At 43.2% G+C, this 19,738-nt stretch overlaps 1 protein-coding gene across 1 annotated transcript in view; it reads left to right on the forward strand.

Annotated features, from left to right (window-relative positions):
- LOC141080663 (amine oxidase [flavin-containing]-like) overlaps positions 1–19,738 on the forward strand; it is a 144,699-nt gene that overhangs the window by 73,378 nt on the left and 51,583 nt on the right. Inside the window, exons 4-6 of the mRNA XM_073566053.1 lie at positions 3,255–3,359; positions 5,205–5,296; positions 8,538–8,679. Of these exons, the coding sequence (XP_073422154.1) occupies positions 3,255–3,359; positions 5,205–5,296; positions 8,538–8,679 (339 nt within the window). The remainder of the gene's footprint in view (positions 1–3,254; positions 3,360–5,204; positions 5,297–8,537; positions 8,680–19,738) is intronic.

Genomic DNA, 19,738 nt, shown 5'->3' on the forward strand with positions numbered 1-19,738 from the left:
ACATTGGAAAAGGGGTGCTTTGCATCCTTGCATATTCAACTCATGGGTTATAATAGTGAGCAAGCAGTAAGGCAGTTACTTCTGTTTTTATATATGCATGATATTCTAAGACCCAATTTAATGCTTAGTGCTTGCCATAGGCATTGCTCGGGTCCTAAAAGATCAGGGACCCAAGCATAATGTGCGAGTCTCCCCAAATGATCCTCCCGTAATTTAAAAGATGATCTATGCATATACTGTATAAGTGCAGTACACCACTGTTTCTACCCAAAAATACACCATACAAATACCAATATTATCAAAATTATTAATGCAAAATTCAAAAATAATGTGGCTACACAATATCCACTACCATTAGCACTGCATAGCGACTCTAATACAGCTCACATTCTTTTCCAGCCTTTTCTATCTGGTTCAGACCTCCATTACCACTTCTCCAGCCAAGACTCGTCTGCAGAGATTACAGCAAAGACACATTTCCAGCACTGTCCCAATCTATTCCCAACCTACAAAAACTCCCCAGTCTGTATACACCTGCAGCATGGAACAGTCATCCCAATATTTAAAAAATTGTGTCCCCAAAAAAATTAAAGTGTCCTATAGAAAGTATTAATGCCCCTACCGTGCCACCTAAAAAGTTATAAGGCCCAGTATGCTGATTTGAATGGTATAATATCCCAAGTGCCCTCTTCCAGCAACAAATATCCTTGCGTGTTCACTTAAAGTTAACAATGCCCCCCCAAAAAATACTGGAACCTGGGTGCCCCTATCCAAACTAATAATGCCCCATTTACATCAAATAATGTTCTCTGAGTGCCCACACAGCTCTGTATATACAGTATGATGGTCCTACTGCCTCCTCTACACAATATAGCAGCCCCCAAAGCCACTTATCATACATTGAGGTCCCAGAGTTCCCTAAAAAATGGCTACAAAGCCGCCTATATACAATATGATGTCCCAACAGCTCCCTATACATAGTATTATGCCATAACTGCCCCACCATATATAATATGAAGCTCTACAGTTTCCTATATATAGTATGATGGTGCCCACAGCTCCCCACAAATAGTATGATGTCTCAACAATCCCCTATTTATAATATGACGGTCCCCAAAACTCATTATTACAGGTATTATGTCCCCCTTAGAACCCTATATATAGTATTATGATCCCACAGCCCCTCTATATATACAGTAGTATCGTGTCCCTACAGCTCCCTATATGGAATTTAGTAGTATCGTATTGAACATACAAGTACAAAGGAACAAAACACTAGCCGAGTTATATGTATCAAAATATAAATATTCAGTGGTGTCGGTATGGATAAAGAAGAAAGAACCACTCGGATTAACAGGAGAAACCAAAGAGGGAAGAGAGCCGAGGCACTGTTGGATAGATAGATAACTTGACAATAAAAATAGAATATGCATAAAATACCTTTATTAACAAGTACATGAGCGAGTGGTTGCACAAGAGGCGCACGCAAACAATAGAAATAAAATATGTCTAAAAATACTTAGGAAGGTAGGACAACACAGCTGCAGATATTAAAGACAAATGTATCGTACCTCTGAACATATCAATAAAGTGCAATGTGCCAGCAGCAAAAGGAAATACACATATAACCAAGGGTAAACAAATGGACACTGCTGAAAAAATGAAGGTGCAGAGAAACCTAAATTAATACGCGAGGTATATGGCTACAGGACCTGTAGTATGGGCATAAGGGTGAAAGCTAACCAAGGACTAAATAATATGGTCAAAATCAAAGTAATAAATGCATCTAGAGGTTAGTAAGGAAAAATGCCCTTAGAAGGGTAATTTGCCATGATGGCATCTGTTAGCGAGGCTGGTCTGGAGTCGGAATCTCCAGGAGTGGACCCTCTGGGCCGTGGCACTGAGGGGCCCCGGGGCAAGCTGCCAGGTGGAACCGACCCATATACAGGGACCGTTAGGAGCAGGCCCAGGGGTTCAAGTACCACGGTAGCCGTTACCGAGATGGGCGGCTCAGGATGGACTGGAGTAGGAGTGTGGGACTGAAGTGTAGATGACAGGACAGAGCTGGAACACAGGAGACATGAGTGGAGTAAGACTGTAGACTGGAACGTGGAGGAACTGAAGTGTAGATGACAGGACAGAGCTGGAACACAGGTGACAGGAGCAGAGTAAGACAGTAGACTGGAACGTAGAGGGATGACTGGAGCAGGAACACAGGAGACAGGATTAGAGGAGAACGGAAGGACTGGAGCAGAATGGAAATGGAACACCGGAGGCAGGACTGGAGTAGGACGGAAGGACTGGAGCAGGATGGAACAGAAACACCAGAGGCAGGACTGGAGCAGGATGGAACAGGAACACCGGAGGCAGGACTGGAGTAGGATGGAAGGACTGGAGCAGGATGGAACAGGAACACTGGAGGCAGGACTGGAGTAGGATGGAAGGACTGGAGCAGGATGGAATAGGAGCATCGGAGGCAGGACTGGAGTAGGACGGAAGGACTGAAGCGGATGGATCAGGAACACCGGAGGCAGGACTGGAGTGCAGCAGGGGACACGGATAGCAGGACTGCGAGGCTGCTGCAGGGAGCACACGAGAACGGGACTGTGAGACTGCAGAGAGCACACGAAGAAGCGAGGCCCAGTGTGCTAGGAAACCCAACGATCAGGCGCCTCCCTCGGGGGGAAGCGGCCTGATATGCCCCTGTCTGGTCTGCCATTGGTCAGGGTTACTTCTGGGTCAGGGCATAGCCAGAGCACAAGAAGCAGAAGGGAGGCGCTGCCACGGCGTATGGCACATGCGCATTGCATGCAAAGATGCCATCAGCCGCGCGTCTGTCAGAGGTGACCGCCATGGCTGTCGGGCGGCGAGGCTGAGTATGCAGAGACGGCGTGGGAGTGGAGGCCGGGTGAGTATGTCGGAACGGCGTGACAGTATCATATCAGTAAGTGACCCGTGGAGGAAGTCATGGAATTTTCATGGGTGTACATTAAGGCACCTATGTAAGTGTGGGTGCAAACCAAGTAGCTGCTGTGTGCAGAGAACGCGGCGCTAAACCCCGACACGCATTTTGGACCAAACCTTCAGCTATAGGCAGTAAGCCACTGCTCCTGAGTGTATGTGCCCAACAGTGACTGAAAACGCAATGTGTCCCTAGTCAGAGCTTGGCTACATTGTATATGTGTCAAACTATAGAACAGTTTTACTTACCTTTCATGAATATAAAAAATATGTTAATGCATCTTTTTTTTCAGGGTAAGTCATACAAATTTCAAGGAGCTTTTCCACCAGCCTATAATCCTCTGGTTTGCTTGGATTATAACAACTTCATGAGAACTATGGATCGCTGGGGGAGTGAGGTATGATGCTGCTATTTCTTGATCTGTATGTAAAAAGGTTGTTTGTATTTATAAACATTGTAGTTAAGCGGTTTAACCCCTTAGTGATCCAATTTTGACCTTAATAACCAAGCCAATTTTAACAATTCTGACCACTGTCTCTTTATGAGGTTATAGCTCTGGAACGTTTCAATGGACTTGGTTTATTTATGAATAAAAACGGAAATTTGGCAAAAATTTTGCAGTTTTCAAACTTTTAGTTTTTGTGCCTTTAAATCAGAGAGTCGTGACACACAAAATACTGTAGCTTATAAGTAACATTTCCCACATTTCAACTTTACATCAGCACAATTTTGGAAATATTTTTTTTTTAGGACGTTATAAAGGTTGACCAGCGATTTCTCATTTTTACAAAACCATTTTTATAGGGAGAACCTCACATTTGAAGTGACTTTGGGGGGTCAAGATGACAGAAAATACCCAAAAGTGACACCATTCTAAAAACTGCACCCTTCAAGGTGCGCAAAACCACATTCAAGAAGTTTGTTAACCCTTGAGGTGTTTCACGAGAACTAAAGCAATATGGAAGGAAAAAATTAATATTCAACTTTTTTCACAAAAAATGTAATATAGACCCAAACTTTTTTATTTTCACAAGGGTATTAGGAGAAAATGGACCACAAAATTTGTTGTGCAATTTCTTCTGAGTACATCGATACCCCGTATATGGGGGAAAGCAACTGTTTGGGCGCATGGCAGTGCTTAGAATGGAAGGCGCACCATCTGACTTTTTGAACTCAAGATTATCTGGAATCGGGCACCATGTCGCGTTTGGAGACCCCCTGGTGTGCCTTAACTGTGAAAACCCCCCAATTCTAACCCCAACCCTAATCTCAACACACCTCTTACCCTAATCCCAACCCTAATCCTAATCACAACTCTAACCCCAACACGACCCTAACCACAACCCTAGAAAGCGGCGCTGAGGAATAACTACTCTTAACTGCAGCCGTTAAATGGCATATCGGCAGTTGTTAAGGGGATAAAAGGGCATTCCCATCCCCAAGATCATATCCCAATATGTAGCAGGTGTCATGATAATATTACCAAATATCTCTAATTAGAGATGTATAATGAACTACTCTGATTCGCTGTTTCACTTACCCCATGTGCAGGGCATTGCAATAGCTTAGTTATCCATGGTTACGACCACTAACAGCTAACTAATTGTCACTATATCAGTGGCTGTTATTATGGATACCTAAGGTACTGCAATGCTCTGCACTTGGGATAAGCTACAATATTTGTGAATTTATTACAATTGTTGTATCTTGTACACACTGTAGTTTGTTAGTATTGCACTTATGATTTCCTATGCTGGGTTTAATTTAGAGAAGTGCTCCCGAGAAAATTTATATTCCAAAAATCTTGCTAAGTATATGTGTAGTGTAGTGTAAGTGCAATAAAATACTCACTGATGATCACCTTCTCCAGCTTCCAACGTCGCTCCATTCCTCTTCTGAATCGCCTGACTTCAATTCCGACTATCACACTGGGGTTGTGTTATCTGGAAGTCACTTTTATATTGTAAGTCTATGAAGCGTCATTTTGAGGCTCATGGATTTACATTGTAAAAGTAACTTCCAGTTTACACATAAATCCCAGTGTGATCCAACAAGTCATAATACAGTAGAAGTCGCATGAGTCAGGAGAGGAGCAGAGCTGGAAACTGGGGAAGACGACGTTCATTGAGTATTTTATTACACTTAAATTATACTACACTCATATACTACACTCATATTTACACAGGTCTAGGGAATATAAATTTTCTTGGGAGTGCTTCTTTAATGTTGATATTGCTGTCAGATTCCTGCAGATGTACCATGGAAAGCTCCTCATGCTAAAGACTGGGACAATATGTCAATGAGAGAATTCATAGACAAAGTATGCTGGACAAGGTAAGCTTCTTTTAAAGATCATTATTGCAGTGCATATAACACTAGATGACCAGAGAATCGTAGCATTGCACAACATAGATACAATGAATTTTCATTTACAGATGAGTACAAAGCAGAGTATTTGAAGAAAAATGTTTAGACCTGCATTTCTATATCTCTTCATCTTTCTCTGTGACAAAGATTGGATTCTGTTTTTTGTTTCGATGAAAGCTTCTATTCGAAAACACTGGGACATTGGCCTTAAATATGGAGGCTTATGATGAAAAACGGCAGTTGAAGTGTAATTTAGATAAATGTAAGGTCATGCACTTGGGCAGAGGAAGCACAATGTATAATTATATACTAAATTATAAAACATTGGGTAAAACTGTCACTGAAAAAGACTTGGTTTATGGGTGGACATCAACCTCAACTTTAATGACCAGTGCCAGGCAGCTGCTGCCAAAGCAAATAAAATAATGGGATGCATTAATAGAGGCATAGATTCACGAGAGCACAGTTTTGCCTCTATACAGGTCACTAATGCGCCCATACTTAGAATACCGAATTTTTTCGGACTATGAGACGCATCGGACCATAAGACGTACCCCAAATTTTCAGAAAGAAAATAGGGAAAAAAATATAATATTTCAAATGGGGGTCCATTTTACAGGCCGAATTCAGCTTACCAGGGGAGGTTTGGCACAGGTGGAGGAGTGGTCACAGGGGTTGTCCAGGCTGGTGCAGTGGCCTCTGGGAAATCCCATCCCAGGTTGGTGCTGCGGTGGTGCTCCATCGGCATTTTGCAACAGGTTTGACGGTGGTGCTCTGTGATGCGGTGATGGTGTTGCTCTGTGGTGCGGCAGGGCGCGGTGGTGATACTCGATGGTGCTCCTCTGTGGAGCAGCATCGATGGTGCTCCTCTGTGGGGCGGCGGCGGTGGTGGTGCTCTGTGGGGTGGCAGGGCTCTGCTGGCATTTCATGTAAGCCTGGAGGCCCCCACAGATCCAGTACTGTGATGCGGTGGCCTCCGGGAAAATGGCCACCAGGGGCAACGCATGCTCAGATTCAGATCTCGGCAACGAGACCTTGTCCCGAGATCTCGTTGCCGAGATCTGAATCTGAGCATGCGGTGGCCTCCGGTAAAATGGCCGCTGGGGGCGGCGCATACTCAGATTCAGATCTTGGCAATGAAATCTCATCCCAAGATCTCGGGAGACGAGATCCTTAGATCTGAATCTGAGCATGCGCCGCCCCTGGCGTCCATTTTCAAGGAGGCCACCACATCACAACACTGGATCTGCAGGGCTTCTGGACCTTTCACGAAATGCCGACAGAGCCCCACCGCCCCACAGAGGAGCACCACCGCCACCACCCCACAGAGGAGCACCACCGCCACACCAGACTGGGAAGGAAGGCTGCTCACCCTGCAGCATTGGACTGGGACTGACGCCACAGTATTTGTAAGTATATTGTGACTATAAGACGCACCCCCATTTCCCAAAAAATTTTGGGGAAAAAAGTGTGTCTTATAGTCTGAAAAATATGGTACTGTGTACTGTGGTCTCTGATGTATAAAAAGGACATGGCTGAACCAAAGACGGTGCAGAGAAGAGCGACCAAGGTTATTAAGGAAATGGGTGTATTGCAATACTAAGGCAGGTTATCCAGCTTGGATCTATTCTATTTGGAAAAATGAAGGCTTAGGGGTGATCTTTCTACAATGTACAAATATATGAGGGGACAGTACAGAGATCTTTCTAATGATATTTTACACCTAGGCCTGTGACAGTGACGTCTAGTGGAAAGAAGGTTCAATAATAACCATAAATGCAAATTCTTTACTGTAAGAGCAGTAAGACTGTGGAGCCCACTGCTATATTTTGTTATAATGAAAAAAGAAATAAATAAGCTCACCATGCAAATATTGTTCAGAATACACCGGAAAGTTGATGAATGGGTGAAAACTCCTGCTGGTGATGCCCAGATATTGTAGAACCGTCAAAGAAAACAAATTTTCGGGTACTTCGATCCATAAAATTAATCCTTTTATTAGAAATTCATTTAAAATCAGGAGGATCCATCATCAGGATAAAACCCTACGCATGACTATGACTAATGGTGTACGCCAAAAATGAGTAAGGCTTTATCTTTATGATGTATCCTGCTGTTTTTAAATGAATTTCTAAAAAAATGTTAATTTATGGATTGACGTTCACCAAAAAAAATGTTTTCTTTATCGTTTCTATGATGTCGTTTCTAATGATTCATTCACTACAAAAGCTCAAGAAGCGGCGCCTAGATGCCTTTCTTGAAAATCATAATACTACCAGTAAGATTCTGTGATGGGGCGTTGATCCTGGGAACTAGTCTGATTGCTATATGTTGATTTGGGAAGGAAATTTTTCTATAATATGGGGATATTAGTGTCTGCCCCATCGGGTTTTGTCTTCCTCTGGATCAACATGTTAAACTACAAGTTGAACTTGATGGACTTAAATCTATTTTCAACTTTTATAAAATATGAATTTATGAAAGCATGTATCTGTCACACATTTACTATGCCTATCAATGCTAGTTTGCTTCCTTCCTTAATAAATACTTTTGTATTGCGTGATCATATTTGAGTTAAAGGGAGTCTGTCCTTAGAATCAACCCTCCTAAGCTGTTTATATGAGCATGTAGGTCATAGGAAGCTGAATAAAATGATACCTTGATATCTGTGATCTGATGTTTTATTCCAAAGTCATCCACATTTTTGTTAATATGTAAATGAGCTGGTAAGATCTATGGATCAGGCATAGATCTCCCTGAGAATTTGCCTCTACAGCTTATATTAAATGAAAGATGGCTTTACCAGAGTGGAGCAGTAATGATTGACAGTCTTCTCTCCTGATCTACATGTCTCTCACTGGTAGTGCCCCCTTTAGAGGTGATCTATTTCTGTGTCATAGATCACAGATATCAAGATATCATTTTTTTTAAACTTTTTATGAACTACATGCCCATATGGCTTAGATGGGATGATCCCAATGACAGTTTCCCATTAAAGCTGGTTCATTAGCTTTATTCATTCTTAAAAGTCAAAGTAATATAGTTGCATGAAGTTAAAAATATAATGATAGTGGAGCATTTACGGCTTTTCCATAGGTCTTGGAGGTGCAATAGCTAATTTATTAAATGTACTTACAAATACTCAAAAAGTGTCATCATTATATTTATATTAAATGTATATATATATATTTGATATTTATTTGAACAGAGCAGCAAGGCGGTTTGCAGAGTTATTTGTGAATTTGGTTGTTACTGCTGAAACACAACAGGTTTCTACACTGTGGTTCCTCTGGTATGTAAGGATCTGTGGTGGAACGGCAAGAATTTTCTCAACTGACAATGGTGGGCAGGTAAATTTTTTATTGTATATTTATGTTTTAGCTTACTTTAAAATAAAATGCAATATTGAATGTTTGCAGACAATGATGTAACAAGTCTTATGGGCCCCAGAGAAAAATTTGGACCTTAGCCCCCACCAGAATATTGTTCAGATGTTAGGGCCCATTTATTAATATCCAAGCCTTGGTCCCGATCCTGTAATAACGTTTTCCATCCTATAATAATGCAATAATGATCCCCAACCTGGACCATATACTGCAATAATGTCCCCATCCTTTAATAATGGCACAATCCTGTCCTCATCCTATAATAATGTCCCTATTCCAGGCCCCTTCCTGTAATAATGTCCCCCATCCTGTAATAATTTCCCCCTTAATATCATAATGTCCCCTATCCTGACCCATTCCTGAAATAATATCCCCCATCTTGACCACTATGCTATAATAATATCCACATTCCTATAATAATTTCCCTACCGTGACCACTGTATTAATGTCCCCATCCTGTAATAATGTCATCTTTTCTGTATTAATTTCTCCCTTCCTGTATTGATTTCTCTCATCCCTTCCCCTATGCTGTAGTAATGTACCCTGTTCTAGCTTCTTCACATACACATTAAAAAAGACTTATACCACCAGTCACCTCTCCAGTGGTGAGCAGGGTCCCATTTCTCTTCCATAGCCGTTGCATGAAGTTGCGGCGGTGCATGTCAGTGATGTCGTGCGCTGTCTGCAATGTGCCAGATGACATTGGCTTCCACCTTATGATTGGCTGGCAACCTGTATAGCAATTGCGTTGCATCACAATATATTTCAGCTAAATCAGGAATATCAATATAAGAAAGTCCTTAAAATATCATATGGTTCCAAACAGAACATCAAATCAATAAATGTGAATCCAGACAATAAAGATTGATTGTCCAGAGCACATAACATGAACCATTAAAACAATTGGCTTTGTTTAAAAATATTTTTTTATTAATTAATATTAAAAAATTAATGAACCAATTAGCAACAAAATCATATATAAGGTGCCTCAAAAAATAGGGGGAATACAGCCACCACACTACCTATATGTACATTTACAAATAAATGAATAGACCATCCAGTATAAATACAGCCAAGATAAGGATATATTAATTAGTTACAAAAATAAGAAAAAATTAGAAAAAATCAAATTGGTAGTATATCCTTATATTGGATGTCTTCCAAGGACCTATTCACAAGTGACGACATGAATTGTTGTAAGGGATAAATTCAAATTGTCTTTTATAAATAGAATTATCACATGAAATCACTTGCTCACAAGTGTGAATAGATGGTATTTGCACAGGATCTCTATAGGGACGCTTAACAAGCAGAGTGTAAGTGCAATTGATGTGCAAATGATGAGGATGTGCAAAAATTATTAGGCAGCTTGTTTTCTAAGACAAAATGGGCCAAAAACGAGATTTAATTGACTCTGACAAGTCAAAAATTAGTGAAAGTCTTATAGAGGGATGCAGCACTCTTGAAATTGGTAAGATATTGGAGCGTGATCACAAAATGATTAAAAGTTGACATGATGAGAAAAAAAAGACACATTAACTGGCAAAGATTTGAGAAGACTCAAATCTGACAGAACCAGGATCAAATCTGACAGAACCATTATCCTTCAGTACTGTCATGTTCCAGAACTGCAACCTCCTTGGTGTTTCCAGAAGTACACGGTGTTCAGTGCTCAGAGTCATGGTCAAGATAAGGAGGGCTGAATCCCAACAACCACTGAACAAAATACCTAAGTTGAAACATCAAGACTGGGTAAAGAAGTTTCTGATGACAGATTTTTCAAAGATTTAATGGACTTATGAGTTTACAGATCAGAGGGATGGGTTTATGGCTGGATCAGTAATGGGCACAGACCTCCACGTTGATTTAGAAGCCAGGAGGATGCAAGTGGGGTACTACTATGGGCTGGTAGATATAAGCTAGTTTGCCCTTTTCACATTGAAAATAGACTAAAAATCAACTCCCAAACCTACTGCTAGTTTTTAGAAGACGCTTTCTTCAAACAGTGGTACAGGAAAAAGTGTGCATCTATCAAGAAAATCTTGGTTTTTGTGCAGTGTAATGCTCCATTGGATGCATCAAAGAATTCCACTCTTGGCTAGCTATTAAAGGCCTTAAACATAAAAAAATAATGACTTGCCCCCTTTCTCATCTAACCTAAACCACCCAGGAGGAAGAAAAAGAAGATTATGATAACGGTAAATATTTGCTCTTTGGACAAAAAGCAGGAGATGCTCTTTAACCTGAGTTATTTCTGTTACAGAAGTCATTTGTGTTTGTTTTTGAATTTGTAGTGAACATGTATCCAAGTAATTTTAGTGGTTTCCAGAATCTTGCCAGGAGCTACAGTGATAAAAATCAAATCAATAAAAAAGTGCATAAGAGTGCAATAAAATGTTATATATGTTATAGTCCCACCATAAAAAATGCAGGGAGATTATATGAATAGCATAATGGTTTATTGTTAACTGGGGAGATTTAGCTAGGGCAGGAGGGCAGGATATCTCAATTGAAAAAAAAATACACAGCAGCCAGGTTTCAAAGATTCACAAGTTTTCTCTGATTAGACATCCTAAAAGTTTAATGGAAAAGACAATTAATGTAAAAGCCTCACTGTGGCAGCATGATATAACGTTTCTACTCATGCAAAGACAGGTGGAAACAAAACATTGTTGAGAATGCAAGGTGACCTTAGAAGACACATTTGGCTGACAGCTATCGCCCATTCTCATGCAAATGAATATAGGACTCACCACGGAGCTTCATGTGTCTATAATATAAAGAAGGAATAGTGTTAAGGCCCCTTTACATTTAGTGATGCACCAGCGATCCCGACCACGATACGACCCAGTCAGGATCGCTGGTGCATCGCTAAATGGTCACTAGTGAGCTGCCACACAGGCAGATCTCACCAGCGATGTAGCGATGCTCGGCGGTCGTACTTACCTTTCAGACGAAGCGATGACCGCCGTCTTCCGCCCACGTCCATAGCTCACTCGTCGGTGCCAGCAGGAAGCCGACATCGAGAAATGGACGTGGACGATCTCGCATGATCAGCGATAACCAGCGGGGGAGCCGGTTGGAGGTAAGTATCACATGTAGCGATATCGCTGCTGCGTCACAAAATATATCGCTATGAGTAAAGCCCCCTTTAGTCAAGAATCAATCATCCTTCACCCCATACACATTAGATGGATGGATAACCCAAGCTGACATATCTAATATGTAGCGCCACCTTAATAATTTTTTTGCACAGATTATAGTCCCACATAGTAAAACTCATGCACTAGAGCTCATTTTAAGTTAACATTTTAAAGACCTACTAGCCACTTATTTGCAATTAATCAACTTTACTAGAGATCAATATTTTTAAAGACAAACCCATGAGCTATACCATTTTTAATCAGACAACAGATGGAATCAATGATGATGGCAGTAAATGCTAATAATGTGTTCTGTCAAGTACCCACACACATTGTCTGTGTGTGTGCCAGCAAGTAATTAATGCTCATTGGAACATGGCAATAATGATTACTTGTAATAAGGTTAGCATTGATTTTCTGCTGCTCAATAAAGCAATACTGCAATAAAGTTTAATGTGTCAATATGGCTGTATCTTTAAATTACATCTAAAAGCTACTAAAAGCTATTTTGTTGTTAACCTTTGTGCTGAAATCAATGTTTTTTATGCTCTCATAAAAGTGGAAAATAAAATATCCCTTCTGATGTGTTTCATATCACAACAGAAGAAAATATGTTGCTTTTGATTAGATCTTTATTTGTGCCAATGTTACGGCTGTGGCTGTGGATGCGACCCAGCCAACGCTTCCACGTCACCAGACCACGACGGCGTGGGGTGTGCGTCACAGATGGTAATGGAATGTGGACCCACTGGACCACAGAGGTAGACCTGGACCTACCCAAACTAGGGAAGGGCAGCGACCAGGGTCTGTGGCAGCTGAGCATGTGGACAAGGTGGCAACATGGAGGACTAGATGACAGCACACAACTTCAGGTATGAGGAAACATAAAGTTTACTTAAGCAAAGTCACAGTACACAAGCAAGACATAACAATGCCAGGCTCCCGATTCCGCACATCAAGGAAGGGTACATGTCTCAGGTTAACAGATGATGGCAAGAGGACATCACGGGTTGATGCAGTCCAGGGTCATCTCGCACGGGCCTACTACGAGAACCTCTCTCTTAGGCCTCAGACGTAGCACAGGCACAGCAGAAGAATATCAGACAACGACCTCAGACAGACGTCATCACAGGGCGGACCCCAGGGAACTGGCAGGACATCGGGGCACAGGCAGGACACGGATGACAGAACCAGGAATACCGGCGTGACAACTCATGTCATCGGCTGGTCAGATCCAGGCAGAGCCGTCACCAAGAAACAAGGCTGGACCACCAGGACCACAGACCGGACATCTGGACACAAGCTGGACATCAGAACACAGGCAGAACATCAGGACAAAGGCAGGACATCGGGACACAGGCAGGACACAGACTGCACAGATCCAGGAACACTGGCGTGGCAGCACAGGTCATCGGCTGAGACACGCACAGCACAGGACCAAGAACTTCAGTGTGGCAGCTACGGTCATCAACTGAGACATGGATGGCACAGGTCCAGGAACACCGGCGTGGCAGCTCAGGTCATCGGCTGAGAAACGGATGGCACAGGACCAAGAACACCGGCGTGGCAGCTCAGGTCATCAGCTAGTCAGATCCAGGCAGAGCAGTCACTGAGAAACAAGGCTGGAGACTCCCCAGGAACACGGAAGAGGAGTTCATCCAGGACCAAAGGTGAAACTGACTCTGGAGCACATGCTGGACCACCAGGACCACAGACCGGACATCTGAACACAGGTTGAACATCAGGACACAGGCAAGACATCAAAGACATCGGCAGGACATAGAGAAGTGGTCGTCAGGTTCTGGACTTGAGACACGACCCTCTGGCACCAGTCAGCGGTAGTCAGGCTCCAGGCACTAGACAGCGGTCATCAGGCTCCAAGCTGTGGTCATCAGGCTCCGGACATGGGACCTAGGAAGGAACTCAAGCGGGATGGTGCAAGCACTGCTGGTTGGGACCGGAGCCGGATGGAGCCAACACCGCATAACAAGCTGAGCACAGCATAGTAGACGCTCAGCAAAAACACCCGACATCTTCAAACGATGATCCCAGGTTTGTTCATAGGACACTCGATATAGGGAACACGCAGTCACTGGGTACATGGTTCCAGACACAGAAGGACCTCAGGAATATAACACAGCAGGAATCAAGACAAAGACTTTGGTACCAACACATAGACAGGACAGGTCCAGAGACAAAAGATATCAGCTTTCCCAGAACTGATCGCAGGCAGAACTGGAGCTGAACACCAAACACACATGGCAAGGTTCAGGAACTTAATGCATAGTTCTGGCAATGCCCAACAAGAAAGAGGAACTTTATATAGGAGCTGCCCCTCAGCAATAGGCTGGGGACAGCAATTCAAGTGCACAAACTAACCCTAATAAAAGCAGGAAAGGTGTGGCCGCGTGCACCCTAAGCACAAACAGAAACAGAACAGCATGGCAAACACAGGAACTGAGGCCTAGGGCGCCTGGCAGCGGCTGCAAGCCTGGAGACACCTGGAAAGTCATGCACCAACTGCAGAGGACCTCATAACCTGCAGATAGCTTCCACAGCTGCAGCCAGGGATTGCACATGCGGAGGGTCATGCAGCAGAGCAAAGACTCCACAACACATGCACGGCTACACAGCAGAGTCAGGAACTGAGCAGCATCCATACAGCTAATAGACAACAAGAAAAAAGAGGGGGAGAAGCCAGCGCTGCTTGTGGTCAGAACGTAATACAAGAAGTGTGAAAACACACATAGGTTTCAATCTGTATTCAAAAATGAGACATTTAGCAAAAAATTGATCAATTGTTTGAGCTACCCCGCCACGTCAAGGCAGTCTCGTATGGGGAGTCCTACTCTACGTTTTTTATATTCGCTGTGCCATTACGGCCTCCTAAATGTATAAAAGCAAGACCTCATTACATGCACACTGTACCTCAAGCATTTCAGAATCGCTCCTATGGCACCAGAGAGGACTTGAGACACGACCCTCTGGCACCAGTCAGCGGTAGTCAGGCTCCAGGCACTAGACAGCGGTCATCAGGCTCCAAGCTGTGGTCATCAGGCTCCGGACATGGGACCTAGGAAGGAACTCAAGCGGGATGGTGCAAGCACTGCTGGTTGGGACCGGAGCCGGATGGAGCCAACACCGCATAACAAGCTGAGCACAGCATAGTAGACGCTCAGCAAAAACACCCGACATCTTCAAACGATGATCCCAGGTTTGTTCATAGGACACTCGATATAGGGAACACGCAGTCACTGGGTACATGGTTCCAGACACAGAAGGACCTCAGGAATATAACACAGCAGGAATCAAGACAAAGACTTTGGTACCAACACATAGACAGGACAGGTCCAGAGACAAAAGATATCAGCTTTCCCAGAACTGATCGCAGGCAGAACTGGAGCTGAACACCAAACACACATGGCAAGGTTCAGGAACTTAATGCATAGTTCTGGCAATGCCCAACAAGAAAGAGGAACTTTATATAGGAGCTGCCCCTCAGCAATAGGCTGGGGACAGCAATTCAAGTGCACAAACTAACCCTAATAAAAGCAGGAAAGGTGTGGCCGCGTGCACCCTAAGCACAAACAGAAACAGAACAGCATGGCAAACACAGGAACTGAGGCCTAGGGCGCCTGGCAGCGGCTGCAAGCCTGGAGACACCTGGAAAGTCATGCACCAACTGCAGAGGACCTCATAACCTGCAGATAGCTTCCACAGCTGCAGCCAGGGATTGCACATGCGGAGGGTCATGCAGCAGAGCAAAGACTCCACAACACATGCACGGCTACACAGCAGAGTCAGGAACTGAGCAGCATCCATACAGCTAATAGACAACAGTATACCAGCTAGTTAGGGGGAAAGGAGCAAAGGGTTAAAGAAGAGACATGCAGAGTAACGCCGGGGAAACAAGGTACAAACACACTGGCGTTACAGCCAATATGCCATCCAATTATGTCCCTTATGTGCTTGATGGGAGACAAGTCCAGAGATGTTGCAAATCATGGTAGCATGTGTATGCCATTGCCCACCTAGGTTGATCACTGTAACAACAGGAAGATGTGGCTTGTTGTTGTTGCTACTGGGACACTGTAGAGAAATGGACGTATCACTGGTTTCATAGCCAAATCACTTTAATGCTGAGCTTTTAGTTCCTAGAGTGAAGACTAGAGAGGTTCATTTACCATACACTATGCCATATCACACTATAATCCCAGAAATAGATGTGGTGTGAAGTTCTGTCGTGAAGGACTCTTCATGGTGTTTCCCACTTGGTTTCCAGACAAATCTTCGGATATCATTGCATCCAAGACAAAAGTGGGACTCATTGCTGAAGAGGATAGACTTTCATTCTAGCCTGCTTTGCCATCTTGCTAAGCATAATTATAGCCTTTGAGAGAACTGGATTGAAGTGAATGAAGAGGCCTTCACGAGGGAACATGACACCACTCCAAATCCCAGGATTATGGTGTGTGGTAGCATAATGTATGGTAGCTGGACTTCTCCAGTCTTCATTACAGGTACTCTAACAGCTTATTGTTACATTGCTGAGATCTCATCTCCCAAGATCTTGGTGCCGAGATCTCCATCTGCGCATGCGAAGCCCCTGGCAGCCATTTTCCCAGAGTCCATCACATAGGAAACCATGGAATTGCGGGGCTCTGGCCTTTCACAAAATGTCGGCAGAGCCCCCGCAGCACCGGACACATGCAGCAGCACCGGACACCCGCAGCAGCACCAAACACACACAGTGGCATGCCGCACATTCGAACACCCCCTCATCCCAGCCTGCAGCCTGCAACAATGCTCCACTCTTGCCTCCTCCAGCCATAACCCTGGGACCCCGCTTCACCACAGCCACCACCCTAGTAAGCAATAAGATGCATGGATTATAAGAAGCACCACCATTTTATTAAAAGAAAGATTTTTTCCTATTTTTCTCCTCAAAATTTGAGTTGCGTCTTATAATCCGGAGTGTCTTACAATCCGCAAAATACGGCAAGTCATAATTCTGCAGCAATATATGTTTATATGCTTTTGATTCTACTATTGACACTAGGCACTTTAATATTCTATGAAGTGTAAGGAGTAGTGTTGAGCATTCCGATACTGCAATATCAGGTATCGGCCGATATTCACTGTATCGGAGTTCCAATACTGACTTCTGATACTTTTAGAATATCGAATACCGGAATCGGAAGTTCCCATAATGCAATGAGCCAGTTTGATTTTATTCAGCCAATGAGGAATCCTAAGAAGTGTGGGCACATCCTGTTAGAGCATGTTAACTAAGGCATGGCTGTGATTGGCTGCGAGCAGACCACCCAGCTGCTCCTCCCCCAGACACACACTGAACAGTGATCTATGGAAAGTGAAACTAGTGAGGGAGGAGGAAACGACCAGTTCTCATTTCAATGCCAGAACACCCCCCCCAGACGTTTGTCTTAGAAGCAAGAGATGATATCTTGGAAACCGTGCAGACTAGCCACAGAAGGTAAATTACTTATTGTCAGCATTCTGCAGCCCAGATAAGCACTGAGATTATGTGAAAAGCCCGGACAACCCGTTTAACATAGTCAATATCTTTGTAACTCCGAACGTCTTAAAAAAAAAATTAATTCCTGCTATTCCATTTGATTGGGTTAAACCTCTATGCCTTTAATGTCTCCTCCACCTACCCCAATACATTCTACATTATTCTTAGTTGTTTTCCTTCATGTAGAATTAACCTACAAGGAAAGTAAGGGTTTATTTTCATTCTGTTATTTGTGTCCCATTGACTTGCATTGGTTTCCGGTATCGGAATCGGCGATATCCGATATTTTTGGGGTATCGGTCCGATCCAATTCGATCTGATATTTCCCGATACCGAAAGGTATCGCTCAACACGGGGGACCCTCACTCACTTCCTCTCCCCTGGACGCAGTTCATATATCACGTGCGGCACCTTGACGTTTATGCATGTTCATTGATATTTGTGTACTGCAATGTAAATGTATTTGTCATTTAATGTACATAGGCTTAGGGATAGATTAGGAAATAGTATAGGACCATAAGGAATTAGAAATTAGAATAGAGGGAGCATCATAGAGAATAGACAAGAGTGTTAGTTAGGTATAGGCAGCAAGGGATTGTTTAGTGGGGAGGAGTTAGAGTAGAGCAGGGCAGAGTCAGAGGAATAAAGGAGAGAGACTTCCTGTATAGGCAACAGAAGCCCGGGCAGGCTTACCCAGGGCAAGGTGTGAGTCCTGAGGAGATAATATGCATATTCCCAGTGCCTTCTGAGATAAGTGAAGAGTCTCCGCGAGCTCAACGATCACTGGATTTTGGCCGTTGCAGCTGAAAAGAGGAAATCCGTAAACTTTTTGCTCATTTTTTATTGCTTTGAAATCTCTTTAATAATAACAATATGGAAGAGTCCAGGAGCCATTTGGTGCATTTCTTGCTACATGTTCACAGACTTACCAGTGGTAAAGCCAAACTTCACATGCCACAAATGCAAGCTTGTGTCCCTGTTGGAGGAAAAGTTGCAAAATCTCAGAGAGGTTAGCTACATTGAAAATCATTAAGGAAGGTGAAGAGTTCTTAGACAGAGCAGAATTATCTCTTCATGTTACAGAAAGAGAAGAAATTCAACGTGCACCTGAAGAAACAGAGGAATGGAAACATGTGACCCAGAGAAGCAGGAGGATCAGGAGGCAGTCAGCACCCATACTGCTCAGGAACCAGTACCAGGCTCTTACACAGGAGAACGATGAATAAATACATCAGGATAAGACTTTATCCACAAACAGCAACCTTGTACGCCCTCAGAGTCGTCCTGGATGGGGAAAGAAAAATGTTGTGAAGAAGAAACGGAGAGTAGTGGTCATGGGGGATTCCCTGTTGAGAGGAACAGAGGCCGTTATCTGCAGACCGGATATAACCTCAAGAGAAATGTGCTGGCTTCCAGGTGCAAAAATTAAAGATGTGTCTGACAGGATATCAGGACTCTTCAGACCTACAGATGACTACCCATTCCTGCTAATATATGTGGGGACAAATGACACAGCAAGAAACGACCTGGAAACCATGTGCAGTGACTTTGAAAACTTAGGTAAGAAAGTGAAAGAACTGGGAGCGCAGGTGGTCTTCTCTTCCATCCTCCCAGTGGATGGCCTTGGAACAAGGACGATGAATAAGATTCTGCAGGAGAACAACTGGCTACGTCGATGGTGCTGTCAGCAAGGATTTGGATTTCTGGACCACGAAGTGAATTGCCTATACGATGGACTACTTGCTTGAGATGGGGTGCACCTTACAAAGACTGGAAAACATGTATTTGGAAGTCGCCTTGCTACACTCATCAGGAGAGCTTTAAACTAGAACAATACGGGAAGGGAAGCAAAAGGCCAAAAAAAAACCCATACATCAGACAAATGCTATTGAGAATTCTGCTATTAGAAATGGGAGGAAAGAGCAAAGACATAAAAATCTAAATAATAAAAATATTGGAGAAAGAGAAACCAATCACAAACTAAAATGTTTCTATACTAATGCACAAAGCATGGGCAACAAACAAGGAGAATTGGAACTACTAACGCAGGAAAAGAAATATGTCATTGGAATCACTGAAACTTGGTGGGACATTACACATGATTGGAATACAAGGCTAGAAGGATACAACTTATTTGCAAGAAACAGACTTGATAAACGAGGAGGAGGTGTCGCATTGTATGTTAGAAAAGCGTATATCTACACAGAGATTGAAGCTTCAGAGACTGGGAGTTCTGTTTAAACTGTTTGGGTAAGAATACAAGGACAGAACAATGGAAAGGACACCATTGTAGGCATTTACTACAGGCCGCCTGTGCAAGCTGAAGATATGGATGAACTCTTTA

The sequence above is a fragment of the Dendrobates tinctorius genome, unplaced genomic scaffold, assembly GCF_039654945.1.
Source record: "Dendrobates tinctorius isolate UK_male_01 unplaced genomic scaffold, ASM3965494v1 ptg000016l, whole genome shotgun sequence".
In the NCBI taxonomy this organism is placed as follows: domain Eukaryota; kingdom Metazoa; phylum Chordata; class Amphibia; order Anura; family Dendrobatidae; genus Dendrobates; species Dendrobates tinctorius.